Below are 21,828 nucleotides of genomic sequence, written 5' to 3' on the forward strand. Positions count from 1 at the left end.
TAGGTTTCCCCTTCCCAACTCCTCCCCGATGTCACCAGATCCGGTCGGGATTTAAAGTAAGAGCTCTGAGAAACGAATTCCTTCTAAATATCAAATTTCATTGAGATCCGATCAACCGGTCGGAAGTTAAAAATACCGCATTTTTTCTAATTTTTCAGAATTAACCACCCCCCCCTCCTAACTACCCCAAAGAGAGCGGATCCGTTCCGGTTATGTCAATCATGTATCTAGGACTTGTGCTTATTTTTTCCACTAAGTTTCATCCCGATCCCTCCACTCTAAGTGTTTTCCCAGATTTTAGGTGTCCCCCTCCCAACTCCCCCCTAATGTCACCAGATCCGGTCGGAATTTTAAATAACAGCTCTGAGACACGATATCCTTCCAAACATCAAATTTCACTAAGGTCTGATCAACCATTCGTAAGTTAAAAATACTTCAATTTTTCTATTTTTTCCGAATTAACAGGCCCCCCACTCTCCCCTCCAGATGGTCAAATCGGGAAAACGACTATTTCTAATTCGATCTGGTCCGGTTCCTGATACGCCTGCCAAATTTCATCGTCCTAGCTTGCCTGGAAGTGCCTAAAGTAGCAAAACCGGGACCGACAGACAGACAGACAGACCGACAGAATTGGCGATTGCTATATGTCACTTGGTTAATACCAAGTGCCATAAAAACGAACAAATACTGACCCGCAAATAATGGTACATGTATAAGGGAAAAGATTGTTAGGACTACACATTACGGCTAATTTACGGGCAGTAATAATGGAATTGGGAATTTTTTCCCAGGAAGATTCCTTTGAATGTTCAAATTTTTAGACTTGGATCGAAAACCCGTGTCTGAAGTAGTTTCGCCGAATCTGCCTGGAGTCTAAAGTTACGTCGAACATTTGGAATTGCTGCAAGAGAATCAGGAGACGACTCCGGACATATAAGACATCAATTTATATTGTGCAAATTGAGGAGAATTTTGGGTTGAATGTTATTTCAGTTTAAAGTTGAATCCGAATGAGTTTTAAGGTTTGATTCCTTAGTGCCAGGATGGTGTTTATCGTACATTATTGAGCATTTTATGCGAGTGCCAGTGTCTTTCTCATGCAGGATCGAAGTTGTATGGGCATGATTCCAAGGAATTCCAATCATGATATGGGTATTCCAAGGCATTTTCAAATTGACAAATAGAGGCCTTATTGCTGATATTTGCAAGCAACTGAGTAGTGGGAACATATTGTTTTTCTCTCCAAAGTTTATTATTATTTTTGCTTGTATTTCTTTTCTTCTGTTTTGTACTTTACTTTGTGCTCTTTTGTTTTGCTGCATTGAGCTTCATAAACTATCTATCTATCTATTCATCAATCCAACAAGAGATCTACACTTTCCGTAAAAGCACCAGATTAGACCGTTATCGGTTTCTCACAGTTTATAGTGATCAATACCCCCAAAATGTTTGACTCCTCGGTTTCCCTCCTAAGCGTAACGAGTGTATTTCAAGGAACCGTAGATTTTTGTTATTAGCATTGCTATGAATTCTTCTTCTGTAGTCACTTAAAATACTTCTTGTTTTTTTTTTGTTATTTTGAATCGTTCCCACATGATTTATGGATCATTTTGTATCCAGGAATAAGGTTGACTGACTCCTTCTAAAAACGAAGAAACAATAATTTTAGATGCAAATTATTGACATGCGGGTTTTTCTTACAACATCAAGCACTGTGGCAAACGAGATAATGACTAAAAATGCTGGTTGTTGAAAAAGAAGCTACGAGAAAGAAGATTTCCCAAAGAGTAGATATTGTTTTTAGTTTTTGGCGCTTTTATTTATCTAATTTAAATTATTGGGGGGGGGGGAAGGCTGTTGAAACCTGCCAGTATTTTATGCTTATTAAGACACTACATATTTTATATATATTTGTTCAACCGTTGTCTGACTATGTTGTTATGAAAGAACTTGTCTGCGACTACTGTATTCTATACCTAAAACCAAACTGGGAAGTACCTTTAAGTTTCAGATGAGGCTCTACCTTTCTTTTCCTGAATCTATCCCAGAAGGAGCGAAATTTGAATTTCATTTAGTTTATCAAGATTACAAAGCTTGCAAAACAAAGTAATGTATGAGGTTGGTTAAATAAAAATATTGATTCTTGTTTTTTCGGAAAAAATTCTATTTAAGGTAATCCTCGTTGGATACAAACATTTGTGCCAGCACTCTTTTAATGACCTTTGGTAAGTGTTTTTTATGGCACTTGGTATTAACCAAGTGACATATAGCAATCGCAAATTCTGTCGGTCTGTCGGTCCCGGTTTTGCTACTTTAGGCACTTCCAAGTAAGCTAGGACGATGAAATTTCGCAAGCGTATCAGGAACCGGACCAGATCAAATTAGAAATAGCCGTTTTCTCGATTTGACCATCTGGAGGGGGGAGTGGGGGGCCTGTTAATTCGGAAAAAAATAGAAAAATTTAAATATTTTTAACTTACGAACGGTTGATCAGACCTTAGTGAAATTTTATGTTTGGAAGGATATCGTGTAGTCTTTTGGGGGTAGGTCTTTTGTACCTTTTCATAGTCTTTTGGGGGTTGGTTTCCCCATTTTTCGAAATTCAGGCAAATTTTCCATGGCTCTTAGCGTTTGATGTGTAACATTAAACTTTAAAAACATAATATATTTGGAAACAGCATAAAAATCCAATTCTTTTTATGTATTAATTGTAATTAATTTTCTTTTTTAGCTTTTTTGGTTACTATTGACCCGAATCGCCTCTAACTCATAATCGTTACCACGAACTATTTGATTCTACACCATATATTCTACATGTGTTTTGGAATATAGTTAGAATATTCCAAAACCCCTTCTTGTCTTCCTTTTTTCTTAATTTCCCTTTGTTGTTCAATTTTACATGTTGACAGAATTTTCCAAGGAGAATCGTAGGGGGAATTTTCTGCCGGATGAAATTTTCCGTAGAGGACGGGGGAGCAGTTTATGGGGAGGGGGAATGCGCCACATTTCAATGCCTTCATTTCGGTGATACGCATCAGAACAAAACAGATAATCGCTCTATTTAAAACCGAGCTAATCCTAATCTTGTAAAAAAAAAAACAAAAAAAAAACAAAACAAACAAACAAGCTAATTCCTAATTTGTTACAAAAACAAGTTGGATGTACAATGGAGTCTACAGCCCTTTTTAACTCCGTTCCCTCTTCAATCCTACTACCGCTAACTTTTTTCCAGAAAGATAGGCATTTCACACCTTCTTTGAAAAAGACACTTTTTTTTCTCTTTCAGTGATGAATGAGTTTTTTATTGTCTTATGTTTCATTTTTTTTTTTTAATGAGTCAGTCAAAAGTACATGTCTCAAGTGTGTTTCATATTCCGTCAAATAGAACTTACTTGTTGTTCAGATCCTTTGCTATTTACAACCTTGAAGTCCTCCGAGACTGATTTCCCAACTTGAGCTGAAAACACAATTTTGGGTTGAGGCTTGAAGGGCTCCAGGTAAACAAACTGAGTTGGCTCTGTTTCCTCCTTAGAAGCTGTCGCCCCTTTAAGATGAGGAGGTGTTTTCTTTATCTGAAAAAAAAAAACTCATTATTTTTAATGTCGGAATATAATAATGACCCCAACTGAAGAGCCCGGCTGTATTCTATAGGGGGACTTATAACTTCCTCATTATTTAAAATATCTACAATTTATTTATTTGCAGTTACTTTCTTCTCGATTCTACAGCATATGTTCTTTTTAGATTTTCAAAAAAAACAAATTTCGTTTTAATTATTCATGTGAGGTGAGAGAAAATTGGAACATGCATTAATTTAAAAGAGTTCAAAAATTAAATTAAAAAAACAAGTTTTTCCAACTAAAAGCAAGGAGCGACATTAAAACCTCAAACGAATAGAAATTATTCAGTATATGAAAGGTATCGTCCTCTCCTCAACGCCCCGCTCTTTACGGTAAAGTTTTTAATTGTCTTAAAAAGTAGAGTTTTGAGAAAGAGTAAAATTTTAGCTAAAGAGTGGGGTGTTGAGGACGGGTACGGAATAATTTCTGTTCGTTTTAAGTTTTAATGTCGCTCCTTACTTTCAATTTGAGAAAACTTGTTTTTTTTTTGTTTTTTTAATCTTTACCTAGAGGCCAATTATACTGCACATCGGAAGTTCCGACTTCAAGCTTTTAGTACGAAAATTAAATTAAAAAACATGTTTTTTCAACTGAAAGTAAGGAGCGACATTAAAACTTAAAAAGAACAGAAATTATTCCGTATATGAAAGGGGCTGACCCCTCCTCAACACCCTACTCTTTACGCTAAAGTTTGACTCAATAAAGAACTTATAAAAAACCAGAAATTATTCCGCATATGAAAGAGGCTATCACCTCCTCAACGCCCTGCTCTTTATGCTAAAGTTTGAATCAATAAAAAAAATATAAACAACTTTAGCGTAAAGAGCGGGAAGTTGAAGAGGGACAGTCCCTTTCATATACGGAATAATTTCTGTTCGTTTTAATGTCACTCCTTACTGTCAATTGAAGAAATTTGTTTTTCTGTTTAATTTCTGCACGTTTTTGAATTTGGCTCACCGCACATGAATAATCAAAACAAAATTTGTATTATTATTATTTTTTGGCTAAATGGCTTTCTCATAGTTTTGATCGGATGATTTTGATAAGAAAAGCGATGGGAGAAGAGGCCTAGCAGTCCTCCAATTTTTGGTTACTTAAAAAATGCAACTAGGACTTTTTTATTTTTTACGAACGTTTTTATTACTAATAAATATACGTAACTTACGAATTAACTTAAGTAACGAACTTCTATATTTGTATATTTTTATTACGTATGTGAGAGGGTTCGCCCCCTCGTTAATACCTCGCTCTTTACACTAAAGCTTGAATTTTGTCCCAATTCTTTAAAGAATGAGCCTTGAATTACAAAGGCCGTTGGAACTAGTAAAAAAAAACTTTAGCGTAAAGAGCGTCGTATTGAGGAGGAAACGAACCCCCTTGTATACGTAATAATTCATGTTCTTTTAAGTTTTAATGCTGCTCCTTACTTCCAGTTGATTTTTTTTCTCATTGTTAGTAATATTGGAAAATCCTGCGCCCCCTTCATGGAAATTTTCTTTCCTCACGGTAAATTAATCCATTGAAAGATCCTCCCACGTAAACCCCCTACACCCCGCCCACCTCCCTAAAAAGAGAAATTCCCCCCGAAAGCGTCCATACACTTCTCAATAGCCCTTACTATATGTAAACAATGGCCAAAGTTTGTAACTTGCAGCCCCTCTCCCGGGTGCTGTGGGGGATTAAGTCGTCCCTAAAGATATAGTTATTAGGTTTTTCGACTACAAAAATTCCACAAATTTCCACATTTTTGTAGATAGGAGCTTGAAACTACTACAGTAGAGTTCTATGATACGCTGAATCTGATTGTATAATTTTCGTTAAGATACTATGATTTTTAAGGGGTGTTTACCCCTATTTTCTAAAGTAAGGCAAATTTTCTCACGCTCGTAACTTTTGATGGGTAAGACTAAACTTGATGAAACTTATATATTTAAAACCAGCATAAAAATAAGATTCTTTTGATGCAACTATTGGTATCAAAATTCAATTTTTTGGAGTTTCGGTTACTATTGAGCCCAGTCACTCCTTACTACAGTTCGTTACCACAAACTGTTTGATTAGTGGATTTTCTATTTTCTAGATTCTACTTGCAGCATAACGACATCTTTTTGCATCAGGTTTCTCAAATGGGGCTGCTATTAATTGCGCATATTAATTGCGATCCATAGCATACACGCAAGTACAGATTTATTTTAGAGGAATCATATTTGGAAAAGGCTGGGTTTAAAGACAAAAAAAGGGTGGGTTGAATACGCATACATTTTTCCGAGAAAAGCGTGACATTTTAGGGAGAAACTGCTTTGATTTAAAACAAAAGAAAGACAAATTAGATGTAAAATTAAAGCAAAACTAAAGGTAAACGTAAAGGTAAAAGGGCAAAAGGTAAAAAAAAAGGTAAACGGCTGTGTAATTCTTGGGACCCTGCAGCGGATTCAGGTAGGCAAGCACTTATCTTGGCTTGGGTTCAGTTTTACTTAAATTGTTGCTAATTTATAAAGCAAAAAGTGAATCCTACTAGTCCACCCAGAAGACAAAACAGAAAAATGATCTGCTTTCGCCTGGATCCTTCGTTTTTACCCCCCTCCCCTTGTCTCTTTTATTAGCAGCCCTGTGCATAGACACACTTAAATTAATAAACACTTAAATAATTAAAATTAATAAAGTTCGCCGAGTCCCCCTTTTCACTGGAAAAGATTGAGACTGTTCTGGTTCCATAGTAGATGTCAAAACGTTTGTTGACTTACCATGAGAAATCTAACCTTTATCCTTTCTTTTACTTAATTGACTAAGGTTCATCACATGAGAAACTGGAATCCATTTGGGATTTATTACCTGCATCGTTTTCAAAGCCAATAACCTCAGACAACTGGTAAGTTTATTAGGAGATTTAAATTAAAAAAAAAAAAGTTTTTTTTTAAACTGAAAGTAAGGAGCGACATTAAAACTTAAAACGAACAGATTCCGTATATGAAGGGGACTGTCCCTTCCTCAACACCCCACTCTTTACGCTAAAGTTTTTAATGTTGTAAAAAGTAGAGTTGTGAGAAAGGGTCAAACTTTAGCGTAAAGAGGAGGGCGTTGAGGAGGGGACAGTCCCTTTCATATACGGAATAATTTCTGTTCGTTTTAAGTTTTAGTGTCAGTCCTTACTTTCATTTGAAAAAAACTTGTTTTTTCATTTAATTTCTGAAAGTTTTTGAAATAATACAGGTGCTGATTTTAGATCATCGCATATAATTAAGTAAACGAAAATTTGCATATTAACTTGACTTTTTTTTGGCTAAATGGCTTTCTCAAGGTTTTGATCGGACGATTTTGAGGAAAAAGGGACAGGAGAGGGGGCCTAGTTGCCCTCCAATTTTTTTTTAATTACTTAAAAATGCCACTAGAACTTTTAGCTTTGTTTAAGAACGTTTTTATTAGTAATAAATATACGGGACTTACAAATTAACTTACGTAACGAACTAGTGTATTCGTGTATTTTTATTAAGTATAAGGAGAGTGGGGTTCGTCCCCTCGTCAATACCTCGCTCTCCACTCTAAGGTTTGAATTTTGTTCCAATTCTTTAAGAATGACCCCTGAACCACAAAGGCCATTTAATTAGAATAAACGTCTCTTTCGAAATTACTAAAAATACTTTAGCGTGAAGAGCGAGGTATTGAAGAGGGGACAGACCCCCTCATATACATAATGATTTCTGTTTATTTTAAATTCTAATGTTGCTCCTTATTTTCAGTTGAAAAAAACTTGTTTTTTTATTTAATTTCTGAATGTTTTTGAATTAATAAAGATTTGATTTTGGCTCACCATACATGAATAATTAAAAAAAAAAAATTGCATATAAATTTTATTTTGGCTAAATGGCTTTCTCGAAGTTTCTATCAGACGATTTTAAGAAAAAAGGGGTAGTGGAGAGGGCTTAGTTGCCCTCTAATTTTTTTTTTGCTTACTTAAAAAGGCCACTAACCTTTAACTTTATTTTCGAAAGTTTTTATTAGTAATAAATATATGTAACTTATAAATTAACTTATGTAACGAACTTCAATATTCGTCACGTATCTGAGGGGGTTCTCCCCCTCGTTAATACCTCGCTCTTTACACTAAAGTTAGAATTTTGCTCCAATTCTTTAAGAATGACCCCTGAACCACAAAGGCCGTTTAATTAGAATAAATAGCTCTTAATTTTTTGGGAAGAAAAAGCATAAAAACGTATTAGGCTTATTAGGCTTTTAGTACTAATTTTATCATTTAACGTTTAAATGATAAAATTAGTTAGATTCTAAACTATATACTTAGAAATCATTCACATTTTTTGCTGATTTGATATTATCATATTAAATTGACAAAAGCAGTAACTTCAAAATGGCGACGCCCATGGACAGAAATTTAAATTCTAAAATAGCTTTTATTTTTCACAAGATGTCGTATTGAATAACAAAGTTTTGTTTTCTCATCTTAAAAAATAAAGCAACCAAGAAAAACACTGAAAAATAAGGACTAAAACACGCTTCGTGTTTTTATCGAGCATTTTTTAGAGGTGCATAGAATAGAACTTACATATGGGGTGCTAAAAAAAAGGCTAGATAATATCAACCCCAACGGCAGCAATGCAGCCGAGCTGCCGAGCACTGTCACGAGGCTTTCCTTTTAAGGGCCAAAATAGAATTCACAAGGGTGGCAATTACCAAATTTGGAAGGAGTGTTAAAAGGCACGCCAAATTGTATACTTTAAGGTCAATCTCCGAGGTTTGAAGCCAATGCTATTTTCCTATAGCAGTGAAATGCGTATTAACAGCAGACACGAGCAGATTCTTTGATGAAAAAATTATTGTGGCTTCATTGAAAGCTTTAACATGAATAGGCCGAACAAATTTGCATTTTTATTCTTTAGAGCTTCATAAAAAATTAATTAGTGGGGACACCTCTAATTTTTAAAAGTAGTAATAAAATTACTTTTGGAAGATGTAGAGAATTGTAAAGTAGCCTCTCGATTTGCCACAAGATTTCAAAATTTTTGGCCGTGAATTTTTTTTTTTATTATCATCAGTTTCCTTTAAAATTTGCCATTTAAGATATTCTTCCTTTACTATTTAAAAGAGTTGTACTAATCATACATCATTGATTTTTTTGTCATTTTGTAGATCTTATACTGATTAATAATCCCAAAGATTCTTAAGTTTGTAGTTATGAGAGATGATTTTTAGCAATAATTCTTAGTATTCAAGATTTTCTCCTTTCTCATTGGCTTAAGCACTCCTTAAGGGGTTTGCCAGAATATCATTAAGAATGTTGACATCTCCTTATTATTACGACCAGATTTAAAGGGAAGTTGAAAACATGTATAATTGGCAACAACACCTTGAGGCAATATCATTTTTAACACCTCATACGAATGGGAATTTGTTAGGTTACACGGCTGTTACAAAGCAGATAAAATTATTGGCCTTTAAAAGTAAAGAAACACCGATTGAAGGCCTATAAAATGTATGAACATTATTTTTAAAAAGAACATCATTCTTAAAAACACATCATTTTAAACATTATTGGCCTTTAAAAGTAAAGAAACACCGATTGTAGACCTATAAAATGTATGAACATTATTTTTAAAAAGAACATTATTCTTAAAAACAAATCATTTTAAACATTATTGGCCTTGAAAAGTAAAGAAACACCGATTGTAGACCTATAAAATGTATGAACATTATTTTTAAAAAGAACATTATTCTTAAAAACACATTATTTTAAACATTATTGGCCTTTAAAAGTAAAGAAACATCGATTGTAGGCCTATAAAATGTATGAATATTATTTTTAAAAAGAACATTATTCTTAAAAACAAATCATTTTAAACATTATTGGCCTTGAAAAGTAAAGAAACACCGATTGTAGACCTATAAAATGTATGAACATTATTTTTAAAAAGAACATTATTCTTAAAAACAAATCATTTTAAACATTATTGGCCTTTAAAAGTAAAGAAACACCGATTGTAGACCTATAAAATATACGAACATTATTTTTTTTTATCTAAAGTTGTAGGATATTCGTCCATTTTAGTTCCACGGGATCTCATTTTATTCCCAATAGTGCCGTATCTTAGAATATTTTGGTTTTTCTCCAACATCTTATATAGTTGACGATTTATAGGCTCGTTCATAAATGACTGATTACCCCGGTTTGGAACCGCGGTAATCATATACTTTGCTTTACAGAGTAATGCATATAATATTAAATTAATGCCATTTAAAGTCATATGTTCTTGAAGGTACATAATAAACATTGGGCAATCTTGCCCTGGGGTCATAAATACAGGTAAGGGAGGAAGGAAACCTCTTAGGGGTATTTAATAAATTTTTGAATCTACTTATATTTATATACTATTCGTCAAAAAGAAGAGCTAAGAGCTCATATGGCACTTGTGAGGAGCTCAAGAAGAGCCAAGAGCTCATGTGATGTGAGCTCTAGTAAAATTCTAAGAATCAATAGCTTGCTTTAAGAGGAAAATCAAAGGCTTAATGCCGGTCGGGATTTAAAATGAGAGTTTTAAAGCACAAGATCCTTCTAAATATCAAATTTCATTAAGATCTGAACACCCGTTCGCAAGTTACAAATACCTCATTTTTTATAATTTTACCGAATTACTCCCCCCCCCCCAATCCACCAAAGAGAGCAGATCCGAGCCGGTTATGTCAGTCACCTATCTTGGACGTGTGCTTATTCGTTCCACCAAGTTTCATCCTGATCTCTCCGCTTTAAGCGTTTTCCAATATTTCCGCCCCCCCCCCTAATGACACTGGATCTGGTAGGGATTTAAAATGGGGGATCTGGTTTTCGAGGTCCTTCTAAATATGAAATTTCATTAAGGTACGATCGCTCTTTCATAAGTTAAAACACCTAATTTTGTGTATTTTTTAGAATTAACCCTCCCCCTCCCCCCCCCCAAATCCCCTAAAGAGTGCAGATCCGTTCCGGCTATGTCAATCCCGTTTCTAGGACTTGTACTTATTTTTACCATCAAGTTTCATCACGACCCCTATACTCTAAGTGTTTTCTGAGACATGATATCCTTGGAAATATCAAATTTCAATAAGGTCCAATCTCTCCTTCGTAAGTTGAAAATACCTTATTTTTTTATTTTTCAGAATTAACCCTCCTCCTCCCAACTCTCCCGAAGAGAGCAGATCCGTTCCAGTTGCGTCAATCTCATATCTAGGACTTACGATGGTTTTTACCACCAAGTTTCATTCCAATCCCCCCACTCTATGCGTTTCCCATAATTTTTGCCCTTCCAGTTTCCCCCCAATATCACCGGATCCGTTCGGAATTTAAAATAAGAGCTATGAGACACGATATCCTTCCAAACATCAAATTTCATTGATATCTGATGACTCTTTCCTAAGTTAAAAATACCTCATTTTTTCTAATTTGTCAGAATTAACCCTTCCCCTCCCCAACTCCCCCAAAGAGAGTGGATCCGTCCAGTTACGTCAATCTCGTATCTACGATATTTGCTTATTCTACCCACCAAGTTTTATCCCGATATCTTCACTCTAATCATTTTCCAAGATTTTTGGTTTCCCCCTCCGCCTCTGGCTACTGTCACCGGATCTTGTCAGGGTTTGTAACAAGAGTGCTGAAGCACAAGATCGTTCTAAATATGAAGTTTCATTAAGATCTTATCACCCGTCCATAAATTACAAATACCAACTCTCCCAAAGAGTGTGGATCTGGTCCAGTTACGTCGGTTACGTATCTTGGATGTGTGCTTATTGTGGGGTCCCCCCCACAACTCCCCCCAATAAAACTGGATTCAGCCAGATCTAAAATAAAAGATCTGAGTTGCAAGATCCTTCTAAATATGAGATTTCATTAAGATTCGATCACTCCATCGTAACTTAAAAATACCTCATTTTTTCGAATTAACCGTCCCTCCACCCCCCCCCCCTACAGACGGTCGAGTCGGATAAATGACTATTTCTAATATAATCTTGTCTGGTACTGATTTTTCTCATTTTTCACAATTAACCCTCCTCCCTACTTCTCCAAATAGAGCGGACCCGTCCCGAATATGTCAATCACGTATCTAGGATTTGTTCTCATTTTTTCCACCAAGTTTCAAACCGGTCTTTTTTCTGAATTAACCGTCTTCCCACTCCCCACAGATGATCGAATTGGGAAAATGACTATTTCTAATTTAATCTAGTCTGGATCCTGATACGCCTGCCAAATTTCATCGTCCAAGCTTATCTGGAAGTGCCTAAACTAGCAAAACAGGGAAAGACAGACAGACAGACTGACAGAATTTACGATCACTATATGTCACTTTGTAAATACAAAGTGCCACATAAACTTGCTAATACCACAGAAATTTACGAAACTTTTTCTAAGACCTTTTAAGCCCTGGAAGCAAGAGATAAATTAGGGTCTAACTCGGTGTCTTCAAGTATCGCCCTGATTTACGAACAATTAGCTACAACTGAAGCCCAGCTGGAGAAAACAAGAAGTCATCTGCTGGAAAATATAACCAATCAAACAGTTCGTGGTAACAAACTGTAGTAAGGAGCAACCCGGCTCAATAGTAACCGAAACTCTAAAAAATGGAATTTTGATACCAATAGTTACATCAAAAGAATTGCATTTTAATGCTGATTTTAAATATATAAGTTTCATCAAGACCAGTTATACCCATCGAAAGTTACGAGCCTGAGAAAATTTGCCTCATTTTGGAAAATAGGGGGAAACACCCCCTAAAAGTCATACAATCTTAACACCATCAGATTCAGCGTATCAAAGAACCATAGTGTAGAAGTTTCAAGCTCCTATCTACAAAAATGTGAAATTTCGCATTTTTTTTGCCAGAAGACAGATCACGGATGCGTGTTTATTTGTTTTTTTGTTTTTTTTTCTGTTTTTCCTTTTTTTTTCCAGGGGTGATCTTATCGACTGAGTGGTCCTAGAATATCGCAAGAAGGCTAATTTTTATGGAAATTAAAAATTCTAGTGCCCTTTTTAAGTGACCAAAAAATTGGAGGGCACCTACTCCCCCTCCCACACTCATTTTTTCCCAAAAGTCACCGGATCAAAATTCTGCGATAGCCATTTTATTCACCATCGTCGAAAAACCTAATAACTATGTCTTTAGGGACGTCTCACTCCCCCGCAGTCCCCGTGGGAGGGGCTGCAAGTCACAAACTTTGACCCATGTTTACATATAGCAATGGCTACTGGGAAGTGTACAGACGTTTTCAGGGGGATTTTTTTGGTTTAGGGGGGAGATTTGAGGGGGGAAGGTTACATGGGAGGATATTTCCATGGAGAAACCTCTCATGGAGGAAGTGAATTTCAATTAAGGTGGCGCAGGATTTTCGAGCATTATTTGAAAAAACAATGAAAAAATAAATATGAAAAGTTTGTTTCTACTGAAAGTAAGGAGCAGCATTTAAAACGAACAAAAATTATTATGCATATCAGGGGTTTACCTTCTCGTTATACCTCACTCTTTACGCTAAAGTATTTTTAGTAATTTCAACTATTTATTCTACGGTCTTTGTGATTCAGAGGTCATTCTTAAGGAATTAGGACAAAATCTAAGCTTTAATGTAAAGAGCGAGGTATCAACGAGGGTTGAACCCCCTCATATACGCAATAAAAACATACGGATATAGAAGTTCGTTGCGTAAGTTCATTCGTAATTACGAATATTTTTTACCAATGAAAACATGTGTAAAAAATTAAAAGTTCTAGTTGCTTTTTAAGTGATCAAAAACTTGGAGTGCAACTAGGCCTCCTCCCTCGCTCCTTTTTCTCAAAATATTCCGATTAATTGCAATTAATTCATGTGCAAATTTCGCTTTAATTATTATGTGCGGAGAGCCAAGATCAAAACATGAATTAATTCAAAAACGTCCAGAAATTAAATAAAAAAAAAAACAAGCTTTTTTAAATGAAAGTAAGGAGCAACATTAAAGCTTAAAACGAACAGAAATTACTCCGCATATGAAAGGGGCTTTTCCTCCTCAACGCCTCACTCTTTACGCTAAAGTTTCTTACTGTTTTAAAAATAAAGTTAATAGAAAGAGTCAAACTTTAGCGTAAAGAGCGGGGCGTTAGGAGGAAAAGCCCCTATATATACAGAGTAATTTCTGTTCGTTTTAAGTTTTAATGTTGCTCCTTACATTCATTTACTTTCAGTTACTGAAAAGTTCAATGATCCAAATTCACTGAAAAAAGAAGGTACTGAACTGATAATCAGCCAGGTTTATGATTCAATCACGCTCGAGTTTAATCCATAGTTTGCAAAAATTGAGCAGGCTCTACTAGGTAGTCTGAGATTTCAAATTGAAAATTTGGACGAGAGAATTGGTCGAATAGAAAAAAAGCTTGATAATTATGATCAAGAGTCCATGCTTGATAGCCTTGTATTTCATGGGTTAAAGTAGTTACCTGGTGTAGACACTCATACGACGATATCTAACATTATAAATAGCAAAATGTCTGTGCTGGGCCCTTTACTTTATTTAGTTTACGTGAACATGATGCACGTTTATCTAAAGGATACATATATTACTAACATTATTGCTAACAAAATTTGCAAAATCTGCAGATAATTTAATAGCAAAAGCTCTTATTACTCTCAAAAGATTAGAGATGTTTACGAGTTTAAGTTTGCTGTGTGTGAATGTAAAGAAAATTTTTTACTGACATTCTGTGGAGTGGGTGATTCTGTTGATGTATTTAGTAAAGTTCTATTTGGTGAAAAACCTATTTTACAAGCTATATCACTGCGGTACCTCGGCTTCCATATTGATTTTAATCTATCGTAGAAGCATCATAGCGACATTATCTCCACCAAAGTTGCACTTGGAGTTGGCATCCTCAAAAGATTGAAGCATATTCTGCCGGAACATACTCTTCGCACGATATATTTTGCAATAATCTACCCATATATCATACGGATGTTTAGTCTGGAGAAGCAATTTTTATGCTAATTACAAGCTAAATGGTTTTCTCATAGTTTTGATCGGACGATTTCGGTAAAAAAAGGGGGTGGGAGAGGAGGCCTAGTTACCTCTCAATTTTTGGTTACTTAAAAATACAACTAGATTTGTTTTATTTTTTTACAAACGTTTTTGTTAGTAATATACATACGTACCTTACGAATTAGCTTATGCAACGAACTTATATAATTGTATATTTTTATTGTGACGGGGTTTGCCCCCTCGTCAATACCTCGTTCTTTACAATAAAGCTTGAATTTTGTCCTAAATCTTTCAGAATGACCCTTGAATCACAAAGGCCGTAGAATAACTAGTTAGAGTTACTAAAAATACTTTAGCGTAAAGAGCAAGGTATTGTGGAAGAGATGAACCCCCTTATATAAGTAATATTTTATGTTCGTTTTAAGTTTTAATGTTGATCATTACTTCCAGTTGAAAAAAAAAAAAAATTTCTCATTGTCTTTTTGTAAATGATGCTAGAAAATCCTACGACCCCTTCATGGAAATTCTCTTCCCTCATGAAAAATTCCTGCATGGAAAGATCCTCCCACTTAACCTGCCCCCCCTCCCAACCCACCCTAAACCCAACACAAAAAAAGTCCCCCCCAAACGTCTGTACACTTCATAATTAACAACTATTATGTGTAACAATGGTCAAAGTTTATAAGTTGCCGCCCCTCCCCCGGGAACTGTGGTGGATTTAGTCATCCCCAAAGACATAGTTATTAGGTTTTTGACTAAGTTAAACACAATGGCTATCTCAAAATTTTGATCCGGTGACCTTGGAGAAAAATGTGTGTTGGAGGGGGTCTCGGTGCTCTCCAATTTTTTGGTCACTTAAAAAGGACACTATAACTTTTAATTTACGTTAGAATGAACCCTCTTGCGACATTCTAGGACAACTAGGTTGATACGATCACCCCTGAGGAAAAAAACAAAAAAAAACAAAACAAAAAAATACGCACCCGTTATCTGTCTTCTGGCAAAAATACAAAACTCCACCATTTTTATGATAGGGGCTTGAAACTTCTACAGTAGGTTTCTCGGATATGCTGACTCTGATGGTGTGATTTTTTTAAGATTCTGTGACTTTTAGAGGGTATTTCCGCCTATTTTCTAAAATAAGGCACATTTTCTCAGGCTCGTAACTTTTGACCGGTAAAACTACACTTTATGAAACTTATATATTTAAAATTAGTATTAAAATGCAATTCTTTTGATGTAACTATTTGTATCAAAACTTTGTTTTTTAGAGTTTTGGTCACTATTGAGCCTAGTCGCTTCTTACTACAGTTTTTTACCACGAACTGTTTGAAATAGTAACTTGTAAATGAATAAAAGTAATACATTCTACTATAACGTTGAGATAGAACTTACTAATGTCTCAGGTTTTCCCGTCCCTTTTTTGTTTTTGTATTTTTTTCTGCCCATCGTGAAAATTCAAATGCTAAACTGTTATCTGACTTGTAATCAACCAAATTCAAATGGTCAGCTGTTACCAATTAGACATGTGAAAAATCTAAATTCCCTTTAAATCCGGTCTTAATGTTCAGGGAAATTCAACAGTCTTTAGATATTCTGGTACAACCCTCAAGGAGCAATTAAGCCAATGAGAAAGGAGGAAATCTCGTAACGTATTTCAATGTTATTGGAAATAGAATTTGCTTTCAACCTAGGAGATTGACCTTAAGGGCTCAAAATAGAGTTTACAAGGGTAGCTATAAGTAAACAACAAAGAGAGATAAAACTCAATAAAAAAAAATATCAAAAGAGACTGCGGCCAGCAGAGAGAAAAGCGATGAAAGACTAAAACAACGCGGATATTTCGCCTGTATGTAAACTAGGCGTCTTAAGCACAAGATAAAAAGAACAAAAACACTAAACTAAAAATAAATAAACCACCACCATTATTAATAAATGTCGCAACTAATCCATGTAGGGAAGTTAAGCTATTAGAGTTACTTCAATAAGAACATCAAAGCTTAGATGGAAAAAATATAAAAATTGAAACTAAGTTAACTATTCTGTTGCGAAATAATCCTCTTGTTAGCTACTATTGAAGCAATTCTTTTTGGTCCAGTAGGTAATATTGTCCCCTGGTGATTACGTAAAATTTTAATTCCCTTATTGACTATTGGTTCATTTTTCAAAAGACAATAATAAATTGGGTCAATATTTAAATTCCCGTGTCCCTATTTATCGTAATATTAGCACACTTATGTTTTTTCTTTTAATTTCTATAGCCTCCCTCGTTCACGGAGAAAAACCCTTATCATTAGAAATAGCTGTGGCCTCATCAAATTGTATAAAATTTTCAGGATGAAAGAATGTATATTCAGCCAGAGCCGAAACAAAAGTTTCAGGAGGCTTGCCTAATTGTAGGTTCTTTTCTACTGAGTTGCAATGCTCAATAAATCTTTCAATAAATTGTTGGTGAGTTCTACCAATATAAAACATTACACAGGAAGAGGGAATTTTATACACCCCACTACCTAAATCTCCCCTTTCTCAGAATTAAGGAAACTACCTAATGGTCTCACTGAATGGAACCCTGTATCATTGTTATGTTTACGCAAAATTCGTTGAAGCGTCTCCCCCAAAATAGGTACATAAGGCAAAGAAATGAAACTTTTAGGCATAATTAGTTCTGAGCACTGAGAAACTCCAATAACCCTATCATTATGTCTAATGCGTCTATTTTTTATTATTTTATCAATGAATTTAATCGGGTAACTATTACAAAATAAAATATCCCTCAAATAAAACAATTCAGAATCTGAAGACTCCTGGCTACAAATTCTTTAGCTGAGATCGTAAGGATACTAAACACTTTTAACATAAGAAAAATTGAAAATGATGTCACAAAAAATAACATTAAAATACTTTCTGATTTGAAAAAGGATAAGGTCCTTAATATCACTAGAGCAGACAAAGGTAACACTATTGTAATTATGGACACTGATGATTATGATCGTAAGATGATTACAATTATTTCTGACATTACTACTTACAAAAAACTGGGTATCGATCCTATGGATAAATATGTAAAGTTGATAAGAAGGGAATTGGAGTTGCTGAAAGACAATTTAAACATTGCCCCATAGTTTTATAATAAATTTTATCCAAGAGGTTGTTCCGCACCCAAGAACTATGGTCTACTCAAAAATCATGAGACAGGAATCCACCTCCGTCCCATTGTATCAACTTTCGCGTCACCTGTTGCAAAATTCGGAAAGTAGTTGTCGGTGGCATTGCATCCACTCTTAGGAACACAAAAATCATATTTAACAAATTCCACTGATCTTGCTAATAAGTTGAAAAATTTCACATTGGAGGAGAATTCAACTCTCTGTAGTTTTGATGTGGTTTTTATGCATTCGAATCATAATGTGAAAAAAAAGTGCGAAGATATATTAAGGATTAAATTACAAAAGCACTTTGATTTGATACAAGATGTGACTATGGCTAGTTTGGAGATTGGAGTCATTATGAAGTTGGTTATCCTTGCAAATGAATATTCTCTTTATTTTGGTTTTAGAGGTGAATTTTACAAAAAGGTGTTTGGTTTAGCTATGAGGGTATCTCTCTCTCCTTTGTTGGCAAATGTCTTCATGGACTGTATTGAAACCTCCGCGATACACAGTTTTAGGCTCTCCCCTTGTTTCTGGAGCAGATTCCTGGACGATGTGGTTTGCATTTGGAAACACGGTTTAGAGTCCTTAGACCTTCTCCATACATATTTAAATAGTTTTGATAAAAATGTAAATTTACAGTGGAGTTTGAAGAAAATGACAAACTACCTTTTCTTCATATCCTATAGATTAAAAGTGATTTCCATTTACTGTTCTCAATATAGAAAGCCTACACACATTGATAGGTATTTGAACTTTCATTCATGCCACCCTATTTCAGTGAAACGGGGGGTTGTGATTGCACTGGTGGATAGAGCTTTCAGAATTTGTTCCCAGAAGTTTTTAGATTCGGAGTTGTTGCATTTGAGGGATATTTTATTTTGCAATAGTTACCTGATTAAATTCATTGATAAATTAATAAAAAATAGACGCATTAAACATAACAATAGGGTATTGGAGTTTCGCAGTGTTCAGAATTAAATATGCCTAAAAGTTTTTATTTCTTTGCCTTATGTACCTATTTTGGGGGAGACGCTTAAACGAATTTTGCGTAAACATACCATTGATACATGTTTCCAATCAGAGAGACCATTAGCTAGTTTTCTTAATTCTGGGAAGGATTTAATCCAGGAAGATTCACTTAGTGGGGTAAATAAAATTCCCTCTTCTTGTGGAAAGTTTTATATTGGTAGAACTCACCAACAATTTATTGAGAGATTTATGAACATTGCAACTCAATTGAAAAAACCCTACAATTAAGCAAGCTTCCTGAAACTTTCGTTTTGGCTCTGGCTGAACATACATTCTTTCGTCCTGAATATTTTATACAATTTGATGAGGCCACATTTCTAATGATAGGGTTTTTCTCAGTGGGCGAGGGAGGCTTTAGAAATAAAAAACCTATGTTTGCTAATATTTCAACAACTAATGACACGGAAAATTTAAGTATTGGCCCAATTTTTGATTGTCTTTTGAAAAATGAACCAACAATCAATAAGGGAGTTAAAATTTTAGATAATCACCAAGGGACAAGATTACCTACTAGACCAAAAAGAGTTGCTTCAATATTAGCTAGCAAGAGGATTATTTCACAACAGAATAGTTAACTTAGTTTCAATTTTTATGATGTTTCCTCAGTCGCTTTGATGTTCTTATTGAAGTATCTCTAATAGCTTCTTTTCCCTGCTTGGATCAGTTGCGACAATTGTATTTAAGAATATTGGTGGTGGTTTGATTTGTTTTTAGTTTAGTGTTTATTCTTTTATCGTGTGCTGAAGACGCCTAGTTTACATACAGGCGAAACGTCCGCGTTGTTTTAGTCTTTCATCTCTTTTCTCTCTACTGGCTGCAGTCTCGTTTGATGTTTTATCTTTCATTGAGGTTTATCTCTCTTTGTTGTTTGTTGTCATGGCTGGCCAGTTCAGCTTAAGAACTTTGGCTACAAGTAAAAATATTAAAAACATAAAAAGGTACATAAAACGGAAAGTTTATCTTTTAGGTAGTAAATTAATCAAGACACTCCCCCCCCCCCTCTATTTATTAGAGATTAACATAAACCTAGGCTATGATATTTCAAAAATGCAAAACAAGCCCCCCCATTCCCCAAAAAAAAAAACAACAACAAAACAAAACACTCAAAGAACAGTAAACTTGTGTGTGTGGTCTTGGAGAGCGAATTAAATGGTGCACTGAGGGGTGTGTTCACCTTTCAGCTAAGAAATTAATTCAGAAAAGGAAAATGTTAACTCACAATGCACTAATTGCTACCCTTGTAAATACAACCAACCCCCTCCCCTAATGGGACCAGGTAATGCACTAGGCTAGCCTACATACAAACCTTTGCTGATTTTGTTGTTTTTTTTCATATTAGCTTTATTTGGCATTATGGATTAATGAGAAATGAACACAGAAGGTAATACAAACAAACAAAATCCAAAAGTATTGTACATAGCCAATGACTGTATTGGGTCCCACTAAAAGGGCTGGAGTGCATTTATGAGGGTAGCTGTAAAAATATTCCGAATCATCATTAAAAATGAACTTCCCCTTAAGCTAGCACAACTATTCAGACATCAAAAGATTTACCAGATTGTCTTCTAAGAACCTAGAGTTACCAACAAGTAGAATCAAACCAAAATCAAAGAGAAAGTTTTTTCCAAACTAAGCAGCAAAGGCTATACAAGAGCATGGAATCGAATGGAAAGGTAAAAGTCTGCTAGATATGGATTAAGCTGATGGTTTGAGGGTCCAACACATAAATATTAGCAAAATGAATGATTTTTGGAGGTCTTGAGAGTCCAGGGTGCAAGATTAGGTTTGAAAATTAACAACTTCACTTATCTGGGTAGCATCATTAGGAAAGATGGAGGATATAGTGAACATGTGAAGGGTAGAATACCCAACGCCCAGTATTTTTTTTTTTTTTACAATTAAAAAAGTTTAGAAGAATGAGAAAATAGTAACCAATATTAGAACATTGGAACCTATAGTGATGACAATGATCAAACATGATTCTGAGACATTGATACTTCAGAAGTTGGAATTTTTGAGATTTGTTCTAGAGGAATTGTCAAAGGAAATAAAAGAAAATTAATTCTGATGCAAATTGCTCATTTAGAAAATCAGCTATATTTTGGGTGCCAATGATTCTGTTTCTGTCACTTGTTGTTAAACATTTTATGAATCTCTGCTTGATACATAGTTCTAAAATTTCTTGGAGTTCAACTTACTTTGGTTGGCAAGTCTTGTCTCAAAATTACGGTACAAATGTTTGGTGAGATCCCTTGATTTATTTCAGGTTTTGACATATTTTTCATAATGGCCTGGCTTATCCTTTTTTCTCCAATGAAGTTTCTTTAAATTTCTTTTTAGTCATATGCAAGCTGCCATCTATGGTTAGGTCTTAGGTACAGGGATAAAGCTTTCTATTGTGTTCTGTTGCCAAGTTTCCATGAGTAGAGCAGAAAATTTCTCCCCCTGCTTGTTGATCCCACCCTGGAGGGTCAACTCCCAGTTAATCTGCCTTAACTTGAACCTAATTGCCTTGTAGTCTGTAAATATCTTTTTTATGTCTATTTCTTCCTTTGTGTCTATGAGTATCTAATTCAATGGTGAGGTAGTAACTTTTACCAATAGGCAGGAGATAATTTATCCTTTAGATTTTTTTTTACTATTGCTAATGAAGACTAGGTCAAAAATTTGTGTTTGCTGCTAAGGGCAAAAATGTATAGGTTAGTTGATTACTTGGAAAGCAGAGAAATTATGAATACAATCAATAAAGGGACTGATGGTGGATATGGAAACCCTTCCTTCCACAAGAGATTAGAAAAATTGAAGTCACCTCGTATACAAAAATCGCCTTTGAAATTTTCTGTGGCTTTGCAGAACATATTTGAGAGCAAATACTAGGTATCAAAGCAGGAGGGGGCTCAGGGACTACATTATACAGATCCAATCCTGGTTTGGCATAGGTCTTGACCTTGGTCTGTGATATCATACCAATTGGTCTCCATAGATGGCAAGCTAGATTCTATATAAAGTTCCAAGACAATACATGCTGCTTTTACAAAAGCTGGGAC

General features: G+C 35.0%; 1 protein-coding gene and 1 long non-coding RNA gene across 2 annotated transcripts in view; one reads left to right on the top strand and one right to left on the bottom strand.

Annotated features, from left to right (window-relative positions):
• The window catches only part of LOC136041915 (uncharacterized), a 444,858-nt gene that overhangs the window by 245,990 nt on the left and 177,040 nt on the right, over positions 1–21,828 (top strand). The window lies entirely within an intron of this gene.
• Positions 1–21,828, bottom strand: part of LOC136041895 (uncharacterized) — a gene marked incomplete in the record, with an annotated part of 136,976 nt that overhangs the window by 110,930 nt on the left and 4,218 nt on the right. Inside the window, 1 exon segment of the mRNA XM_065726688.1 lies at positions 3,393–3,572. Coding sequence (XP_065582760.1) covers positions 3,393–3,572 — 180 coding nt within the window.

This window comes from Artemia franciscana, unplaced genomic scaffold (genome assembly GCF_032884065.1).
Source record: "Artemia franciscana unplaced genomic scaffold, ASM3288406v1 PGA_scaffold_49, whole genome shotgun sequence".
Classification (NCBI taxonomy): Eukaryota; Metazoa; Arthropoda; class Branchiopoda; order Anostraca; family Artemiidae; genus Artemia; species Artemia franciscana.